The 19798-nt window shown below is 53.3% G+C and overlaps 1 protein-coding gene across 1 annotated transcript; it reads right to left on the reverse strand.

Annotated features, from left to right (window-relative positions):
* Positions 1-885: 885 nt before the first annotated feature.
* Positions 886-17268, reverse strand: COQ8B (coenzyme Q8B). The gene is made up of 14 exons (XM_008688720.2): positions 17164-17268; positions 16908-17027; positions 16694-16760; positions 14817-14894; positions 12019-12141; positions 11789-11874; positions 10399-10539; positions 10229-10310; positions 9396-9489; positions 7380-7521; positions 7126-7233; positions 5019-5084; positions 2112-2198; positions 886-1733 (listed from the first exon to the last, which is right to left on the reverse strand). The coding sequence occupies exons 1-14, from the start codon at positions 17263-17265 to the stop codon at positions 1452-1454; spliced, it is 1578 nt and encodes a 525-aa protein (XP_008686942.2). The 5' UTR covers positions 17266-17268; the 3' UTR covers positions 886-1451.
* Positions 17269-19798: the final 2530 nt, after the last annotated feature.

Genomic DNA, 19798 nt, shown 5'->3' on the forward strand with positions numbered 1-19798 from the left:
CGGCTCCCCGCCCCAGCCCCGCCCATTGGCCCGCCGCCTGCGGGATATGCAAGAAAACCCCGCCCCAGCCCGGCGCCTGGCCGGCTCAAGCCCCACCCCCTGGCCTGCAGGCCACGCCTATACGCAGATATGACCCCGCCTTCTCTGGTGCGGCCACCGCCCCGCCACGCCCATTGGCCAGTCCTTGGCTGAGCCAGCATGTGAGCCTCGCAGAGACCTTCCCCCAGGCCCGTCCAGGCGTGGGCTCTCTTCCCCTCTGACTCTTGACCTCAGGTCCCCTTCTGTTCCACGTCCGTAAAAGAGTTGCTTCGGGAATCTCTCTGCCGCCCCACATACCCAAATCTTCTAGCTAACCCCACGGTTCTCCCAGCCCAGCGGGGGCGGGCAGAAGCGGTGACGAGGCACTTTTTGCAAGGAAGGGGAGGGGGAATGAAGAGACCCCGGCGTCCTAGTGCGCGAGCGGTTCGGCTTTGGGGGCGGGGGCGCCGGGTTGGGACCAGGGCGCGGTTCCGGTCACCACTGCACCCCCGCTCCCGCTCAGTCCTGTGGGTTTGGCAAAGCAGCTGGCAGGGGCATTACGGCCCATTAGCAAAGGCGAGGTTGCCGGGAGCTGAGGGGAGGGAGCGGGGAGGCTGGGGGGGGGGGGCAGGCCTGCTCAGCTGCCACAGCCTTTCGAGCAGGTGGTCAGCACGTGCGGGAGGGGCGGGAAGGGGGGCGGGTGGGAGGGAAAGGGTAGAAGGAGGTTCCCGGCAACAGATGGCCTAGGCTGGGTTGGGGCTTTCAGACCAGAGGATGGGAGGGGGCTGGCCATCTGCACCTGGAGGCTGGCTGAGAGCTCCTCCCCGCCCCCCGCCCCACCCCCCAGCGCAGTGAAAGGAGACGGGAGGGGGAAGGCCGCTTTTATTCCATCTGAAGTTTCAAACCCCCTCCCCTACCCTCTCCCAACACACAGAAAAGATGGAGCCCGGGAGAATGGGGAGAACGCAGCTGGTAGAGGGGTGAGGGCAGCAAAGGTGAGGGCTGCCTCCACCAACCACCGCCCTCCCCTTTCACTGTCCAGATCCGTGGGAGACCTGAGGCAGAGGTGAGGGGCTCCCCACCTACAGGAGTCTGGTTATGCATGCCAGCGGGCAGGGGTCCTAAGGCTCTTAAATGTTGGCAAAAATAAATTAATCCCTGGCGCAGAGTTCCTGGATGCCCACTCTGGAGTGGGGAGAGCAGGCTATGGGGTTGTGAAGCTGGGAGCTCCCTAGCCTCAGGGTTGCCCAGCCCCCAGGAAGGGAGTTAGGCAAGACTGGGAAGCCCAAAGGGGGTGCTCCCCGACCTGCAGGAGAATGGAAAGGAGGCCTCACAGCAGGGGATGGCCTGCTTTGGGGCCAGAATCCTGGGATGGAGGCTATCTACGGGGTCTGACCAGACTTCCCTTTTGGTCAGGAGGCCGCAGGCAGTGGCTATGCTTGGCGACTGGCCCAGTAGCGGTGGTAGGTGTCCTGGAAGAGGTCCCGGCAGGCGATGTTGGCGCGGAGGCGGGTGCAGGCCAGGAAAGCCCCTGCCAGCTTGCGGTGCAGGGCGTAGGTCTCTTCGGGTGGTGGGCGCAGCCGGTGCTGCAGCAGCACGGGAATGAGGCCCTGCACTCGGCGGGCAGTGTCACCTGCCCCGAAGTCATAGGGGCCCGGGGTGGCGAAAGGCTCCCCCAGGATCATCACTGCCTCCACGTGGGCATCAGAAAATGCCTATGGATAGGGGAGAACAAGAGGCACGGTGTGTTGAGGTACAGCCCCCCACTTAACGAGCACTCTCAAGTATAAACACAAGCCCCCTACTCCCTGAGGAGTCATAGGCAGCCTCCATTCCTTCCAGAGCCCCTAGGCCTCCCCAAAATGGCCCTTTACTTCCTCTCAGAACCTCCAGGAGACAAGTAGCCCTCATTCTCTACACCAGAGAAACAGCCTCCACTTCCCCACCCCCAGTACCCACTAGCAGCCCCCTACTCTCTCCCTCTAGAATAGATAAATGGGGCCCATTTTCCTAGGGTCTCTGAGTAGCCAAGCAGCCTCCATTCCCCCCACTCCTCCCCAGAGCCCCCCAGTAGAGATAAGCAGCCCACCAACCTTGGTTTCAAAGCCCGTGAGGAATTTGAGGTCCTGGGATTTCTGCAGGACCCGGTCTCTGTCTCCATTGGCTGCTGCCATCACCACCTAGGGAAATGGGTGTTTGGCAGAGGTCAAAGGCCAAGGGAGTGGGGTTCAAGGAGGAGTCTTGAAAACTGGCCTGGCCCTCCCTACATTCTGGTCTACTTAAGCCCTCTCCCCTAGAAGCCTCTCCCTCCTCACCTTGCCCCTGTCTCTATCTCCCTCAGGACTGTTCCAGAGCCTGGGTGTGTGTATGTGGGCAGGGTGGTGAGGGGGTAGTCAGGGTTTTTTCCCACCTGGCCTAGAATGTAGAGCCTGCCTGGAAACTACCACGGTGCAACAGCTGGAGGAAATTAAATGTCAAGTGCTATTCATGGGTCCAAACATTCAACTGGACAAGGATGTGACCATGACCCAGAACTCCAACTGCGGTTGCCACTGGGCAATCTCTGTACCTGCCTGGTTGATGTCTGTCTCCTACACCGGGCTTGGAGTCCCAGGGATGCCGGCTGGGTTTAGTCCCAACCGGACTTGTGGGACAAGGCCTGGCATTCAGGAGGCCCTTGGTGAACCTCTGCTTAGCAAATTAGTGTGTGGAGCGATGCACCTCTCCAGCCATGGGTGCACGTGGGGAGAGCAGGAGTTGAGCTGAGGGTGCGAGGCTTCATCCCAGCCCTGCCACTTGCTGGCTGAGAGAGTCTGGGCAAGGCACTTTGCCTTGGGCCTGCCTCTGCTTTCTCATCTGTGAAGCGGGGATGATGAAAAGCTCTTCCTTACGGGGGTTGCTGGGAGGCAGGAGGAGGTGTCTGTGGAGGGCACGGCACTGTGCCTGCATGTAGGAACCGCCGTGACCGTGAGGAGCTACCGTTATTAGGAGATGGATGTGAAGGTCCCAACTTCATGGAAATAGCAAGGCCAGGAGGGAAAACCTTAACCACTTCCTCGGGAGGAAGGGGAATACAGGATTCAATCTGGCAGTTCTAGTCTGTCTCAGCTCCCCCTGCCCGAGGCTGTCTGGCCATCTGTCAGGCCTGTGGTCCTCAGGGACCAGTGTGACGGGGCTTTTTTAAACTGGAAAAGGCTGGGGAGACCAGAGGAGAGCCATGCCAAATAGGCCTGGAGGGGGGTGGGTAGGGGGACACACAAGATGTCCCAGCTACCCAGAGAAAGGCCATGGCTTTGTGCCTCAAGTGGCCTGGAGAGAGGGCCTAAGGAGACTTTGTGTGTGTGGGGGGGGGAGGGGGTTGCCAGCTCCTCCTTCCTATTCCTATGTCAGGGGTGGCCCCACCATCCCCCAGTCCCCAAGCCAGAGCCCCAGGCCTTGTCCTCTCTTCCCTTCCCTGGGCTCCCAGCCCCCAGTCTGACAGGCTACCTGCTGTCCTGAGGGAGTTTTCTAATGCTCTGTCCCTCCCCTGCTCAAATCCCTTCTGTGGGTCCCCACAGCACCCGGATAAAGTACGAGGTGCAAAGCGCGGCTTTCCAGACTCAGGGTGATTTGGTTGCAGCCTCATAGCTGGCTCCTGCTCCACTCCTCACCTGCTGGCCCAGTCAGAAATGAACTTCCCTTTGGTCCTCGAGGACTGACTACTCAAAGTGTGGTTCCTGTACCAGTAGCTTTGGTATCAGCTGGGAGTGTTAGAAATGCAGCATCTTATGCCGGCCTCCAGACCACGGTCTGCATTTATTAGGCTCATGCTGGTAGTGGGGGCCGTGAGCGTCTCATAGACACTAAAGTTTGAGAAGCGTTGCTCTAATGGAAATATCCCTTCTCTCCTCTTGGCCTTTGGAGGTTTATCAGTCTGGAATACCTTCCTTGCCTCTTCCTGATTGGTCTCATCCCTCAGGTCTCAACTCTTGATGCCTCTTCCTCCAGGAAGCTCTCCCTGACCCCCTAGGCTGGCCCAGGCTCCTCCTCGGGGCTCCCACAGTCTCCTGTGCTCCCCCATTCCAGCCCTGACCACTCTGGGTTCTTGCTGTTTATCCCCATCCTAGTCTGTGAGCTCCGTGAAGGCGGAGACTGGGTTGATTAGTCACTGGGTTGGTATTGCCCAGAACAGGGCTGGGCACAGGGGGGTGTCAGAGAATGTTGGAATTGATGAGTAAATGAGTAGAAGACCCATGCCAAGTAGCCAATCTCAACAAATTAATGAGATATATGCCTTAGGTAGGTGGGTAGAAAGGATGGGCAACAGATGTTCCTGGGGAGAGAGCTGCCCCCCAAGGAGGAGCCGGCCAGGGAGGTATGCTAGTGTAAGGCTGAATACCAAGGCCGGGGACAGCCTGGGGTGTGGGGAAGGGGCAGGATGGCCACTGTGGGCCAACAGGGGCTAGTCAGGGTTTGGGAGCATGGGCTCTGGACCTAGGCTCCCTGAGTCTGAATCCCAGGTCTGCTGTGACCTGGGCCAAGTGACTTCACTTCTCTGAGCTCCAGGAACTTCAGCTGTAAAGTGGGACTAAAAATGGTCCCAACACAGGGCGTCTAGGTGGTTCAGTGTGTTAAGTGTCTGCCTTCAGCTCAGGTCATGATCTCAGGGTCCTGGGATCCAGCGCCACATTGGGATCCCTGCTCAGCAGGGAGTCTGCTTCCCCCTCGCCCCTCCCCCCACTCGTGTGTGCTCTCTCTCTCTCAAATAAATAAATACAATTTTTAAAAAGTGCTTAAAAATAGTCCTGACCCCATACAGTTACTCTATGGTTTAGATCAGTTACCATGGACAGCAACCTAAAACAGTACCTGACATCATATTAAGGGCTTTTTATTTATTAGCTATTACTACTGCTATTATTTACAATTTCTTAATTCCAGATACTATATATCTCCTTCTCACCCTCACCTCAGGATCAGGATTGAGGCCCTTCAAAGCCCCCAGGGGTGGAGGGACTCACCTCGATGTAATGGTCTGTGAATTCGGTCCCAAATTCTCGGCTTGCACCAAAGTCCAACAGGGTCACCTGGGACAAGGGAAGGTGAAAGGGATGCTGGGAGTCCACCACCACTCCCCACTGTCTGAGGTGGGGGGCCCCAGGTCCATTCCCACACTGTCCCTCGTCAGAGTCCCCGCCCTGCTGCCTGCCTGGATTCCTGGCCTCCCATCTCCACACTTACCCACCCCCATATGAAACTGAAGGACCTTGCTTTTATATTGTTGGTCCTATCTTTATAATAATATGTTTTAGGTATAGAAAAAAATCTAAAGAATAATAAAATATGTGGAAAAATAAAATGAACACCCACATATCCCAGCACTCCACTTAAAATAGTAAATATTACCAATCCAGGCAGAGCCTCCCAGGGACCCCGGCCTGATCCCAACCCCCCATCCTCTCTTCCAGGGTCACCACTTTCCTGAGATTATCATTACTAAACTATCATTTCCTGAAACTCCCATGTGTGCATTTCTACATTCTCTACATATGTGTGTACCTGTGAACAATAAATAGGCATGTTTTGCATATTTTAAAACTTCATATAAACGGTATTTATGACAGTTATCCTGTGGCTCGTTCTTTGTGCCCAACATGGTTTTGCAACTTATCCCCATTGCTATGGGCAGCCCTAGCTCATTCATTTTTTCTGTGAAGGACTTCGTCGTGTGAATATATCACAGTGCATTTATCTGGCTGATGGACACTGTGGTTGTTTTGGGTTTTACTATTAAAAACAGCACCTGATGGGCACATGTATAAGAGTTTCTCCAGGGCAGTGGAATTCACACTATTGATCACAACCCATAGCAAGAAATACAGATTGTATCTGGGCACCAGGGCCCAGGCACACCGAAATATAAAGTCAAACAAAAGCATCCCGAAATAATATGGATCCCTTCCATCTGCGGCACAATGGTATCTTCTATTCCGTGGCTTTAAAACAAAAAATGCTGTAGAGACCCAATAAATTGATGTCAGGACTCATATCACTGCCCCCCTCACCCTGAGTTAGAAAAACACTTCCCTATGGTGTGAGCCTAGCAGCGACACAGGCTATCTGTGCACTTAGCAGGGAGGCAGTGGCAAGGGACTGAGGCTAGAGACTCAGCGGGACCACACTGCACTCAGCAAAGGGCTCAGACTTGATCCTCAAGGGGCTGGGGAGCTGTGGAAGGGACAGCTTGGCCAGATTTGTGTTTTCGAAAGATCCATCTGGGGATGGAATGGGTACAGATCACTTTGGAGAGCGTTTGGCAGCCACGTTCACTTTCAATCCAAACCCTTACCCCAGGCCATTGGCCACCCTGTGTCCTCTGCCAGGAACACCCTTCCCTGCTCTTCAGGTGGCCGTCCCCTTCTCATCTTTCTGGTTGGTTTCAGCTTTAATGGCACTTCCTTTGAGAAGCCTACCTTGACCTCACCTACCCTGTGCCGGGTCAGCCACTTTCCCTGGCTCCCCATAGCCCCCTGTGCCTCCCCTGTCACTGACCACTCTGGCCTGTGCTTCCCCATCATGGTGCTAACTACTCGGTTATCACCATCTGGTCACATGTGGGTCCCTCCACTGGACTGGGAACTCTGAGAAGGCGAGGACTAGGGTTGTCTTGGCATCACTGTCAAGGGGCAGCAGAATCTTGGTGTGTTAAATGAAAGCCGGGTGTGGGAGTGATGACTAACTGCCTTCCAAAAGTTGTGCCGCTAGGGAACCACTGCCTAGCGGAGATTCCATTTCCCAACAACCCTTGCACCTAGATAGGCCATGTGACCAATTCTTCTCAATGGAATGGTATGGGAAACAATGTGTCAGTTCTGGCCAAAGCAATTAGGCAGGGCACTACCCTCTTAACCTCTCTTTCCCCTTTCACTGGAAGGAGAGCACTGCAAAGCCTAGGGGATGGCACAATCACAGACGGGAAGGAGCCTGGGTCCCTGAGTCACCATGTGGAGGAGGGCCACTCCAGCCCGTCATGTGGATAATAACTGCTATTGTGTTGTGCTACTGAAATATAGGGAATTATCTGTTAAAGCATCTGATGTACCGTGATCCACATCGTAAAGAACCAACCTGGTGGCTGGAGGCATCATACAGGAAGTTGGCCCAGTTGGGGTCCGTCTGCATGAATCGGAACTCAAACAGCTCCCGCAGACACAGCCTCAGGAGCTGGAAGCAGATCTGGAGCAGGGAGGAGTAACAGACATCTCACAGTCGTCCACTCCTATAAAGCTCTCTCTGGCCGAGAGGCGGACTGTGGGTTTGGCCAGCCCTACGAGCCCTGCCCAGGGGCAGCATCCTCCCTACTGTCCCTCGAGACCCCGTACCTCGTTCCGGATGTCCTGGCTCAAGCTCTGGCACTGGTCCAGGGGGACCCCTCCAGCCAGCTCCATGCCCAGCACCCGCGTTGTGCACAGCTCCTTAATCACAGCCGGTACCCGGAAGAAGGGGTCATCTGCCAACAGCTGCCTGGGGCAGGAGGGAGGGGAAGGGACGGGACTTCATGCTTCAGGCCCCCGTGGCCCAGCTCAAGGCCTCCTCCTCTTCTTCTGAGAAGCACTCCCTGAACAGTCTATGTCTTGCCTCCCCCCCTCCTGCCTGTCTGTTCTGAGTGATGGCCAATACCTGGCTGGACTGACATTCATTCATTCACTCATTCATCAAGTATCTCCGTAGTGCCTACTCTGTGCCTATCCCTATCCCTAAGCTGGGTGCTGCTGGAGCCCCAGTTACCACTTCCCTACCGGAAACACGTCTGTGACTTCCGGTTGCCCCAGGATAGAGCTCCATGTATTAAGCCTGATGAGCATTACTTTTTCATCAGTTTATGAATTAACCTTTTCAAAAAAAGAGTTGCTGATATACAAATCTCCAAGTCCACAGTGATACTCACTGGCCACTCCTTGGAGTCATTACTCTGAACACCAGTTAGTACTGACTCCTTCCTGGTGTCCGTCCCTGTGTGGGACGATGCGTGACAGCAGTGGATGAGCTCTGGGCCTGCCCCCCAGACACCAGAGACCATACTCTTAACACATATACGGGCAGACCAATAACAGATTGAGTTAAGCGCGTCAGTGTAAGATTTGGGAGGCAAAGAATATGAGCAAAATCCGTGGCTGAGACCTGTGGGATGGCTGGGGGGCGGGTAGGGCGATGGGGAGGGCTGGGGAATGATCCAGGTTTTATTCTAAGGGCACTGGGAAATCCTGGAGGGAAGGGGTTTCCAGATCCCGCAGAGGTGTGTCCCGGCCAAGCTCACTTCATACTCTTCTCTTCAGGGTCCCACTTCTTGTATTTTTGTCACTGTTTATAAAATCTCGGATGTTTGAACCGCTCCTCACAGGCCAGGCCCTGTGCCAAGCATTTAATGGACACGATCCCCTTTTTCCCCTCACCCCCCTATGAGGAGGATGCTCTCCTGAGGGTGCGGATTCAGGCCACCCAGCCAGTAAAGGGCTGACCTGGGATTGGATCCCACATCTGAGTCCAGGGCCCATGCCCAGGACCACTGCCCTCTGCTGCCCCTGCTCTCGCGCCATATCTACAGACCTTGGCCCAGGACACCCATGGGCCATGAGGGGAGGACCTCACTGGGTGCAATTAACTGCTGCACACCACGATGCTTCTAAGACACAACCCTATTGTTCCCCTGTAGCTGAGTTCATTAATTTTCGCTGCTGTATGATATTCCGCTGGTGAATATACCGTTATTTATTTATCCACCTTGCTGGATGAACTTGATAGATTTGGGTCGTGTCCAGTTTGGGGCGACCGCTGCTCTGAGCATTCTGGAACAGGCTGATGGTGTACACCAGCCAAAGTGTCCCTAGAGCATTTGTTTAGCAAGGAGGGTGGTTACCAGGTTGTATATGAATACTGGGCCTCGATGAGGCCAGGCTGCTCTCCAAAATGCTTATCTCAAAGCCTCCTCCTGCCCACAGTGGCTATAAGGGATGGCCTGGAGCCCCGTTCTCTCCCGCCCGTGATGCTGTCAGGCTGTGTATGCTTTGTCCGTCCAGTGGTGTGGCGGTATTTCATGGTGTAACTAAGGGCCTGTTGACAAGTCCATCTCCCCTACTAGACGACAGTGGTCATGCATCCCATTTGACAGGTGAGAAAATTCACAGAGAGAGGAAGTGACGTGCCCCCGCTCACAGAGGACACAGGGGATAAATCAAGTGAGGAGTGAATGGAGGGAGGGATGAACAAATGAGAAGAAAAAGAGTTTGCTGGCTCTACCCCAGGCCTCCAGCTGCCAGCCACTGTGGAGACGTCCACTTCCCGCTCATCCTGGGAGGGGAGCAAGGGGTCCTGGGGGGCCTGCAGGGGGCTCAGCTCACCTGAAGTTCTGGGCACAAGCTGCCTCACGACGGTAGTCACACTCCCAGGCCAGCTCCTGCTGCAAGGCCCGCAGGCTCTGCTCAGCAAACAGGCCTGAGGGGGCAGCCATGTCAGGCAGGGAAGGCCACAGCCTGTCCCCACCATGACAGCCACCCCCGCCCCAGGCTTCCACTCAGGGATGTCTTCTCTTGCCAGTCATGTCTCTCACTGTCTGTCTGTCTGTCACAGTCCCTCACACCTTCTGCTCCATGCCTTTTACTACATCATCTGTCCACACACACCTCCCCTCCACCCTTCACACAGCTGCGGCCTCTCCTGCAGCCTCCCTCCTGGGGTCTCTTTCTTAGGAACGCATGCCAGGCCCCAGGCATCTCTTTCATGGTCACACATGCTACCTACCCTGTCTCTTTCATAGTCTCTCATGCTGTCCTCAGGGCCTCAAAATCTTACTTCCAGGCCAAACACACGCACACACACACACGCACACACACATGAGGTCCCGCTTACACTCCCTTCCTGCTTAGGTGGCTCTTTCCCAGACCGCCAGGCCCTCTCTGGGCACCCTGTGTATCTGCTTCTGAATTTCAGTGCGGGCTTCTGTCTCTGGGTCTGTCAGAATCTCTAAGTTTGGCTTTTTCCCACACATTCAGACTCCCTGGGGTCTCCCTGCCTTGGTGTCCCTTCTTTCTGTCACAAACACACAGACTTGCACATTCGTCCACGCTCACACATTCGGGCACACCCTGCCCCGAGCTGGCGTGTCTTCTCCATCCAGCCCCACTTTCTCCCTTCGGGGCATCCCTCCCACAATCGGGGTGGAGTGGCGCCTCACCCTCCGGCAGGGCCACGCTCATCTTAAGCACCGCCAGCAGGTTCTGGATATCACTCTGGATGCTCTGGGCCACGCCCGGGTACTGTGAGCAGGGAGGGACGGAGGGCGGGAGTCATTCCTCTGGGACAGCAGGGTGCCCACTCCCAGCCTTGCCCCGCCTCCCCCCTCACCTGGATCTTCACAGCCACCTCTGTCCCGTCCCTCAGCACGCCTTGGTGCACCTGCCCGATGGAGGCAGCAGCAAAGGGCACCTCCTCCAAAGAGGCCACCTTGGCCTGCCAGTCCCTGCCGAGTTCCTCTTCGAGAACTTTCTGGGGACAGTGGTTGAAACAATCATCATTGCAGTTACGGGCAGCTGAATTCACTCCCTATGCTGAGTGCTTTTTATGTGAATAAGCCCATTCACCATATATTGGGCTCTGGGCTATGCTCCTGGCTACTACCCATCTTTACAGATGAGGAGACTGAGGCTCACAGAGAAGTCTCTTGGCCGAGGTGGCAAGCCAGGTGCTGGCAGACTGGGAGGCCCAGCCTCAGCCTGTACTCCCAAGGCTGCGTGGGGTACTGTGGGGACTGCTACTCCTTCATTCTACTCCTAGATTGTATTATCAGCTCGAAGTTAATGCAATAAGGAAGAGCCAACATTTACGGAGGGCTTCCTGTGGGCCGGGACCTGTCCGGAGTGGCTTGGAGAGGGGCCATAATGACGCAGGGTCACCAGGCAAGTGAGCAGAGCAGAGATTGGAAGGAAGGTAGGCAGCTGGATGAGGATTCCACACCCTTACCCAATCACTAGAAGAACAGTTCATGTCTTGGGCACTTACTGGGTGCCACGTGCTGCACCAACCTATTTACAGACATGATCTCCTTTAATTAAAAAAACTAGTACTGGGGACGCCTGGGTGGCTCAGTTGGTGAAGCATCTGACTCTTGATTTCAGCTCGGCTCATGATCTCAGGGTTGTGAGATCGAGCCCCATGTCGGGCTCTGCACTCAGTGTGGAGTTTGCTTGAGATTCTCTCTCCCTGCCCCTCCCCCACTGCCCCCACTCACATGCCTGCACTCTCTCTCAAGTAAATAAATCTTTAAAAAAGCGTAGTACTAATAATAGCAACAACTTGCATGTCACTCACGGTGTGTCAGGGGCCCTTTCGAAGTGCTTTACATATACTAATTTACGTAACCCTAGGATGTGGGTGTTGTTACCACTCTGGCCAATTACAGATGAGGGAACTGAGGCACAGAGAGGTCAGGCCACATGTCTGAGATCACTCAGGCAGTACCTGGCAGGGCCAGGATTTGCACTCACAAAGTCCGGCCCCTAGCCACTTCCTGCCTCTTTAGTAGCCGTGACAGAGCCCTGAGCCCACCAGGGACTGAACTAAGTACTCTGCACCATTCCCTCATGTCATCATCTCAACAACTCTCTGAGATGTGTGCTTTAGTGATCCCCATTTTACAGATGGGGAAACTGAGGCTTCAGCAATGAAGCCTGCGGGGTGGGGGAGTGTCAGGCAGGTGGAGCACGCCTCCCTCACCAGCCTCCTGACGGGCACTCACCAGCATCTGCCCGCGCGGCATGAAGTCGGCGCTCTGGCGGACGCGCTCGAAGATGCGCTGCAGCTGAGGACTGATGAAGCTGCTGTCTGGGGGGACAGGGAGACAAGAGCAGCCGTGAGGGAGGAGGCGAGGCGGGGCCTCTGCCGGAATATCTGAAGGCGGTGCTGGCGGGTGGGTGGGGGTGCGGAAGGAGTGAGGTCCAGGGTCAGGAATTGAGGGTCATGCCGTACCCTGGATGCTGAGCATTTGGCCAACCTTGAGGGCAGCCCCTCGAACTGTACACAAGGTCTGCACAATCCGTTCGGCATTGGCCTCTGACAGGAAAGGGCTGGAGCCTGGCCGGGAGCTGCTCTCTGGAGTGGAGAGAATAATCATTAGTATTACGACCACAAAAAATCATGATAGCACCACTGCATAACCGCCGGCATGGCTAAAATGAAACCGACAATACCAAGTGCTGACAAGGGTATGGAGCAGTCTAAATACCACGTTGCTGATGAGTGTTGTGGCACAAGCCCTTTGGGAAGTTTCCAGCAGAGCACACACCTGCAGCTGATGTGATTTCTCTCCTAGGTATATACCCAAGAAAAGGCATATGTGTGTCCGCTGACAGTTATTCCAAAATGGTCCCCAACTGGAAATAACCCAATGGTCCCCAAATTGTCCACAGAATGAACAAAAGCATGCTGGAACAGTCACAAAGTGACTCCAACAGCACTGAATACACCATACACCACCGCCAACAGCACTGAATACGCCATACACCACCGCCAACAGCACTGAATACGCCATACACCACCGCCATCTACCCACAGCAACATGGCGGCATCCCTCAGACAGAATGTGAAGCAAAAGCAGCCAGACACATATGAGGACACGCCGTCTGATGACATTGCGTGAAGAGCAAAACCAGTCACAACTAATCGTGGCAGTCAGAAGCCAAGACGGTGGTTTCCCTTGGTGGCATGAGTAGCCAAGACGGGGCAGATAGGAGCTTCTGGAGAATGAGGGCAGTGATTCTCGAAGTGTGGTTCCGGGAACCCTGAGGGTCCCTGAGACCCTTCAGGAGGCTCTGTGAGATCAAAACTATTTTCGTAATTATATTAATGTTATTTGCCCCTTTTTTACTCTCATTCTCCCATAAATACTCAGTGGAGTTTTCCAGAAACTCCATGACCTGTGATGATGCCATTGCTCTGACGGCTGATGGAATGCATGTGTGTGTGTATTCCTGCGTTCTAAAAATTTGTTTTCTCCTGAAACTAATATTATACTATATGTTAACTATTTAGAATTTAAATAAAACTTGAAACATAAAAAAACCACTTTAATCTCTAATGCAGTAAATATCCATAAATATAACGCTAAAATATAATCCATAAGCAGGTTCTCTGGGGTTCTCATTCTATTTTTTATTGAGATATAATTCATAAATCGTGAACTCACCCATTTAAGGAGTACAGTTCATGGCTTCTAGTACATTCAGAGTTGTACAACTATCACCGCAAGCAATTTTGGAACATTTTCACAGCCCAAAAAGAAACCCCACACCTATTAGCAGTCACCTCCCCCATTTCTCCCAACCACCTCCTCCCGAGTCCCTGGGAACTATTAATCTGTGGTCTCCATGGACATTTCATATGAATGGAATCATACAGTATGTGACCTTTTGTGTCTGGCTTCTTTCACTTAGCATAGTTTTCAAGATTCATCCACATTGTAGCATGGATCAGTACTTTATTCTCTTTTATAGCGGAATAATGTCCCATCGTGCGAATATAACATATTTTGTTTATCCATCCCTAAGTTGTAAGGGGGTGCTGGGATCCTGAGACTGAAAAGTTTGAGAACTGTTGTCTTAGGGTTTCTTGATCTGGGCACACAGATGTATCCACTTTGTGAAAACGAACCAAGCTATACACTTAGGAGATGCGCCCAGCTCCACATGCAAATTACAGGATTATTCAATAAAGTGTTTATTAAGCTTTTATTTATTTCATGAAAAAATTTTATTGAGCTCTTTATCTAGCTAGGGCTCGCCCTGTGCCAGGCAGAATTCCAAGCGTCTCTGTGGATTCTCTGGCTGAATCCCCACAATTAGCCAAAAAGTAAGCACTACCAATGCCTCAATTTTCAAGGTGAGGAAGCAAGACATTCAGAGAGGTACAATGCCTGGCCCTGGGTCACACAGCACAGAAGTGGCAAAGCAGGGTGTAGACTCAGTTTGGCCTTACCTCAAGCCTAATCCTCCATTTACACCCAACATTTTGAAAAAAAGAAAAAAAATCCAAATGAACAGAAAAGTCACATGCACAGCATCACGGATACCCGCATCTCCAATTCAAACTTTTTTCTTTTTTTTCCGATTCAAACTTTTCACCTTCGGCCTCACCTGCATAATTTATCTGTGTGTATGTGCCCAAACACTCGCCCTTATTTTTTGCAGGCCCATTTGCATGTAGTTGCACACAACCTGTGCGAAAAATAAGGATATTCCCCTACTCAATCACAGGGCCATCATCGCGCCTCAGAAAATGAACAAGAATTCTAGCTGCTCTTCAGTCCAAATTCAGATGTTCCCAGTTGTCCCCAAAAGTCTTTAACAGTTATTTTTCTCAAGCTGACATCCAATCATGGGTCACACATTGCATCTGTCGTTACTATGGCCTTAGTCTCTTTCTCACCCCAAATATCCAGCCCCACTTTTGCTTCCGGACACAGGCTTGTGGGGGAATCTTAGCCCCCAGTGCTAATCTCCACACACGTCTTTCTCTCTGTTGTGCACAGACACCCCTCCCCTTCCCTGACACTCCTATTCTCAGCTTTTCTCTCCTGCTCAGAGTTTTAGGAATTCAACTCCAGTTATTTTTCTCACACGACAGGCGGCTTCACGATGACCCTGAGAGGTGGGTACATGATCATGCATTCTCCAGATGAGAAAACTGGGCCCAGAGAGGTGAAGCCACTCAGCCCAGGTCACACAGCAAGGCCAGGGTCTGAACTCAGGCAGTGTGGCTCACTCACTCACCTGATGGCAGACGTCCTCCTGGAAGGGACTTCTTGGCCACCTCAGCCAGCGCTCCCAGCCCCAAGCCCACAGCCAGTCCTGGGGAGTGAGAGAGGAGCTTGGGTGCCTGCCTGCCCCCCAGGCCTTGTCCCTCGACCCCCTATCTGCTCTCAGCCTCACCCTAAGCAATCTGTCCCCCAGCACTCTGTTGGCAACTCTCTGCTTGTCTCTGTTCCCAACTCAGTCTCTTACTCTCTCCCTCCTTGGGGCTCCCTTCGAGGTGCGGCTACCTCTTTCTCCATCACTGTGTCCACATCTGTCTCCCGGGTCAGCGGTTCTCACCCCTGGCTGCACATCTGAGCCATGTGAGGAGCTTTTGTAAATACGAGGCTGAGGTTCTATGGCCTGAGATGAGCCTTGGAATTCATATATATATTTTAAGCATCCCGAGATTCTAGTGTGCGGCTAAGAGTAAGAAGGCCCCGAAATGATCCCCCCTGGGTCGGTCTTCCTATGACTCCCATTTCTCTGTCCACACTTCACCTTCATGTTCACCTCTCCTTGTCTAAGTTAGTTATCTCCGTCTTCCCCCTTCCCTCCTCCTGGCATATCAGTTCACGCCTCTTTCTCTCTGTCCCTCCTTTTGATGTTATCCCTCTGGCTTTGATTTCCTCTGCCTCCTGTCTCCTTGTCGCTAAAGACATCTTGAGTCTCTCTGCCTCTTTCACAGTCACCATCTCTGCAAATCATCGTACCTGGCATTTTCTGGATGCTTGCTACATGCCAGGAACCATTCCTGGTGCCTTATATGCATTAACTCATTTTGTCCTCACAGAAAAGGAAACCGAGGGGTGCCTGGGTGGCACAGCGGTTAATCATCTGCCTTCGGCTCAGGGCATGATCCCAGCGTTACGGGATTGAGTCCCACATCAGGCTCTTCCGCTATGAGCCTGCTTCTTCCTCTCCCACTCCCCCTGCTTGTGTTCCCTCTCTCGATGGCTGTCTCTCTCTGTCGAATAAATAAATAAAATCTTTGAAAAAATTAAAAAAAAAAAAAAAAGAAAAGGAAACCGAGGCTCAGAGAGGTTAAGTAACTCGTCCAGAGTCACAAAGTGAGAATGAGGCAGAATCACTTGAACCCCGGGCAGCCTGGTGTCAAAGTTCTAACCAGTGTATTTAACTTCCTTTTCCTACTGTGAATCTTTGAACCATGATGCACACTAAAGAGGACACATGCATTATAACAGTAGAGAGATATATGTATGTTTCACGAAACAAGAATTTCCTTTATTCTACATGTACACCCATATTTTCCATTCTATTCTTTTTTTTTAAAAGATTTTATTTATTTGAGAGAGAGAGAGAGAAAGAGAGAGAGAGAGGCACGAGCAGGGAGACAGGCAGAGGGAGAGGAAGAAGCAGGCTCCCAGCTGAGCTCAGGCTCCATCCGAGGACCCTGAGATCATGACCTGAGCCAAAGTCAGACGTTTACCCAACTGACCACCCAGGGGCCCCCCATTCTATTCTTTTTAATGTTGGTTGCAACCCCCTGAATTATTTCATGCAGACTGTGACCTGAAGTGTGAACAATCCTGCTGCATAATCTGGGGTCAGGTCACTTCACTTCCCTTTGCCTCCATTTCCTCAACTATAGAGTAGAAACTAACACTCATCAATTCAGTGCAGAGAGATCGAGCGTACATCGGGCCTTGCACATTCCAAATGCTCAATAAATGTTACCTTCCTCTCTATTTCTCTTGGCTTTGCAGGCCTTTGCCTTCCTTCTCTTTCCATCTCTCACTCCTCTCCCTGTCTCTGATTCACCCTCTCCCCCTTGCTTAATTCTGTAAACGTGGCCTCCTCTGATCTAGGTCACAATCTCCCACAGTCACACCTACCCCCAAAGTTGGCCAAGCGGCTGATGCGGGAAGCTGGCACCTTGCGTTCTCGAGAGCGGTCGCTGAGCTGGGAAATGGGGAGAAGGTCTGAGGGTGGGAAGGGGAGCACAGTACCCAGGGAGTCCAACCCCAACCTGCCACCATACCCTTCCCCAAGCTTAGGAGGCCGGCTGCCTTCAGGGGGTGCTGCTAGGTGGGTGGGAGACAGTGATACCTGGGGCCGGGGGGTCTTCCTGATCCGGGCTTCCCGTATCCTGCGAATGTCCTCCTCACCCAGGCCTCTGCCAGGCCCATCCTTATGAAACATTTGGGCCCAAGAACCCCCACATGGCCCCTGCAAGAAAAGTGGATATTGGTAAGGAGTAGAAGACATGGGATCTGCGTGACCCTTTTGGATACCTCCCTGTCATTTTACACCCTAAAACCTCCCTCATCCTCTCCCCCTTGGAGACCCCTCTCCAGCCTCTTACCCACCAGTGAGGCCCAGGCCCCAGGGCCCCACAAGGTAAACCAACAGTCCGGCCCAGCTGTCCACAGGTCCCCCGTAGTAAGCCCCCCACCTCCAGCCACATTGCCTGGGGGAGAATGGGAGGGATTACTCGGGTAGGAGTTGGCACTGACCTCTCTGCTCTGCCCTTGTCTTTGCTAAGCCCTCACATTCCTCTGTGTCCACCCTAAGATTCCCACCCACCAAAGACTTCCTTTCCTGTTAATAGTTCCCCAGTTTCTCCTGGCTCCCTCTCTGGTTGCTAGGAACCCAGAGCTCTTCCTGCGCACCTCCCAAAACCCACTTTCGCCCTGTCCCACTCCCCATCGTTGCTAGGGTCCTCCCCCGTTGCTAGACACCCACAGATCCTCCAGGGCTACCTCTTTACTCCTCTGAGCCCCCCTCGTTGCTAGGCACCGCCTTCCTCTCTGTTGCTAGGCACCCACAATTGCCTCTCCCCCCCCCCTCCNGTCAGCTAGCCAATGGCAGAGCAGCAGCTCACTGACTGGCGCGTAGCACGCCCCGCTGTGCGTGAGGGGCGGCACTGGGGGCGGAGCCTAAGGGTGGGCGTTGGGGCCTGCTGGGATTGTTGGGGCACCGCGGGGGCAGCGCGGGGGCTGCACACGTGCCCTTTTATGCCCTTCCACGCACCTCACTGTGGCGTATGCGCGGCAGACCTTTCTTTTCCCCACACCGTCTTTTTTGCGAACACGTAGCACGCCCCGCTGTGCGTGAGGGGCGGCACTGGGGGCGGAGCCTAAGGGTGGGCGTTGGGGCCTGCTGGGATTGTTGGGGCACCGCGGGGGCAGCGCGGGGGCTGCACACGTGCCCTTTTATGCCCTTCCACGCACCTCACTGTGGCGTATGCGCGGCAGACCTTTCTTTTCCCCACACCGTCTTTTTTGCGAACATCCGCAAAAACTCCCCATCTCTTCTCTGCACGAATATCTTGCCAACCTGCTTATTTTTACCCCCAGCGGACTGGACGTCTCTCCTTTGAACACACATCTTCCCAGCAAACATGTCCCTTGCACTGGGACCCCCTCCACTTTGCATATCCACCTTCTGCTTCAAACACCCACATCCCTGCATCCAGCTTATTCCTTTGCACATATAACCCCCCTTGCCTTGCTTGTCAACTGTCTCCTCATACTCTCAACTCTCCCGTACACATAAACCTCCTCACACTCAGCCCCTTGCACACTGGGCCCCTGTTCTCTCATACTGCCTGCTCTCTCTCTCTGCTCCCCGCCCACCTGCGAGATGGTGTGAGTGGGAGCCCTCCGTTTCCTGTAGGCCTGACATTTCCCAGAACACACTCAGCCAAGATTCCCACTGCTGAGTCAGGAGCCCTGGCATCCCAGAAAACCAGCTCCCAGCCCATCTGGGTGTGTGTTTGGGGGGCGGGGGGAGGGCAGGCAGGCTTAAAGCCTGCTCCCCCCACAACAGGCTGACTCACCCCTCCTCACAGTCTGGAATAGAAGCAGCTGGCTGGGGCATCTTTCCCACCACTGGGAGAAGGAGGGATGTGACGCTTTCCTCACGTAACCTCCCCCCACCCCAACTGTCTAACCCCTTTTGTTGGAACCAGACCTCCCTGTCTCTGTCCCTGTGCTATGACCTCAGAAGAGCCCCAACTCTCTGGATTTCATCTTCCCAGCCTGTATGATTTGTTAGGGGGCTCCTGCTATGATTTCTCACCGGTCTGTGAAGAGATGATTCACTTTAGAGCCCTGGGTCTGTGCCCAATGCCCCACTCCCACATGACTCAACTTCAGGACAAAACACCCCCTGTCACCCTCCAGACGTAAGGGTCTGACTCAGGAGCTGGGTGACAGCTCACCCTTGGGGGCAAAAATATATAAAAAGCACCTATGACAATAATTAACCCTACAGGACTGTGGCTGATAGTGCCAAGCCCGGTGCTACATGCTTTCCCTTTATGAGGTCATATCAAAGGCTACAAGCAAAGGCTAGAGGCTGGCAGATTTCTGAGCCTCAGTGTTCCATCTGTAAAATGGGGCTGTGGATCCTGTCTTGCTCCGTGTTAGAGAAAGAGATGCAGTGAAATAGTGTCTGTAATGAGCTTGGCGCAAGACCTGGTACAGAACAAGAGTTCTATTACATGAGAGAAATTTCTTATGGAAAAGTCATTCTTTCCAAATTTCCTACTAAGCACTTATCATATGCTTTTCTAGGCTTTTCTAGGGGACACAACAAGGGGTAATCCAGACAAAAATATTTACTCTCTTGGTGCTTGCTTCCAATGAGGGGCAAAATAAACGAAAAAAATAAGTATATTTAATAAGGTGACATATGTTAAAGAGAAAAATAAACCAGGGAAGGGGGCAAGGAGTAGAGAGATTTTGAGTTTAAATAGATTTTTTAAAAAAGATTTTATTTATTTATATGACAGAGAGAGAAACAGCCAGTGAGAGAGGGAACACAAGCAGGGGGAGTGGGAGAGGAAGAAGCAGGCTCCCAGCGGAGGAGCCTGATGTGGGGCTCAATCCCAGGACTCTGGGATCACGCCCTGAGCCGAAGGCAGACGCTTAACGACTGAGCCACCCAGGCGCTCCAAGTTTAAACAGATTTTGAGTGGTCAGGGAAGACCTCGC

Source organism: Ursus maritimus, unplaced genomic scaffold (assembly GCF_017311325.1).
Source record: "Ursus maritimus isolate PB19 unplaced genomic scaffold, ASM1731132v1 scaffold_19, whole genome shotgun sequence".
NCBI lineage: Eukaryota > Metazoa > Chordata > Mammalia > Carnivora > Ursidae > Ursus > Ursus maritimus.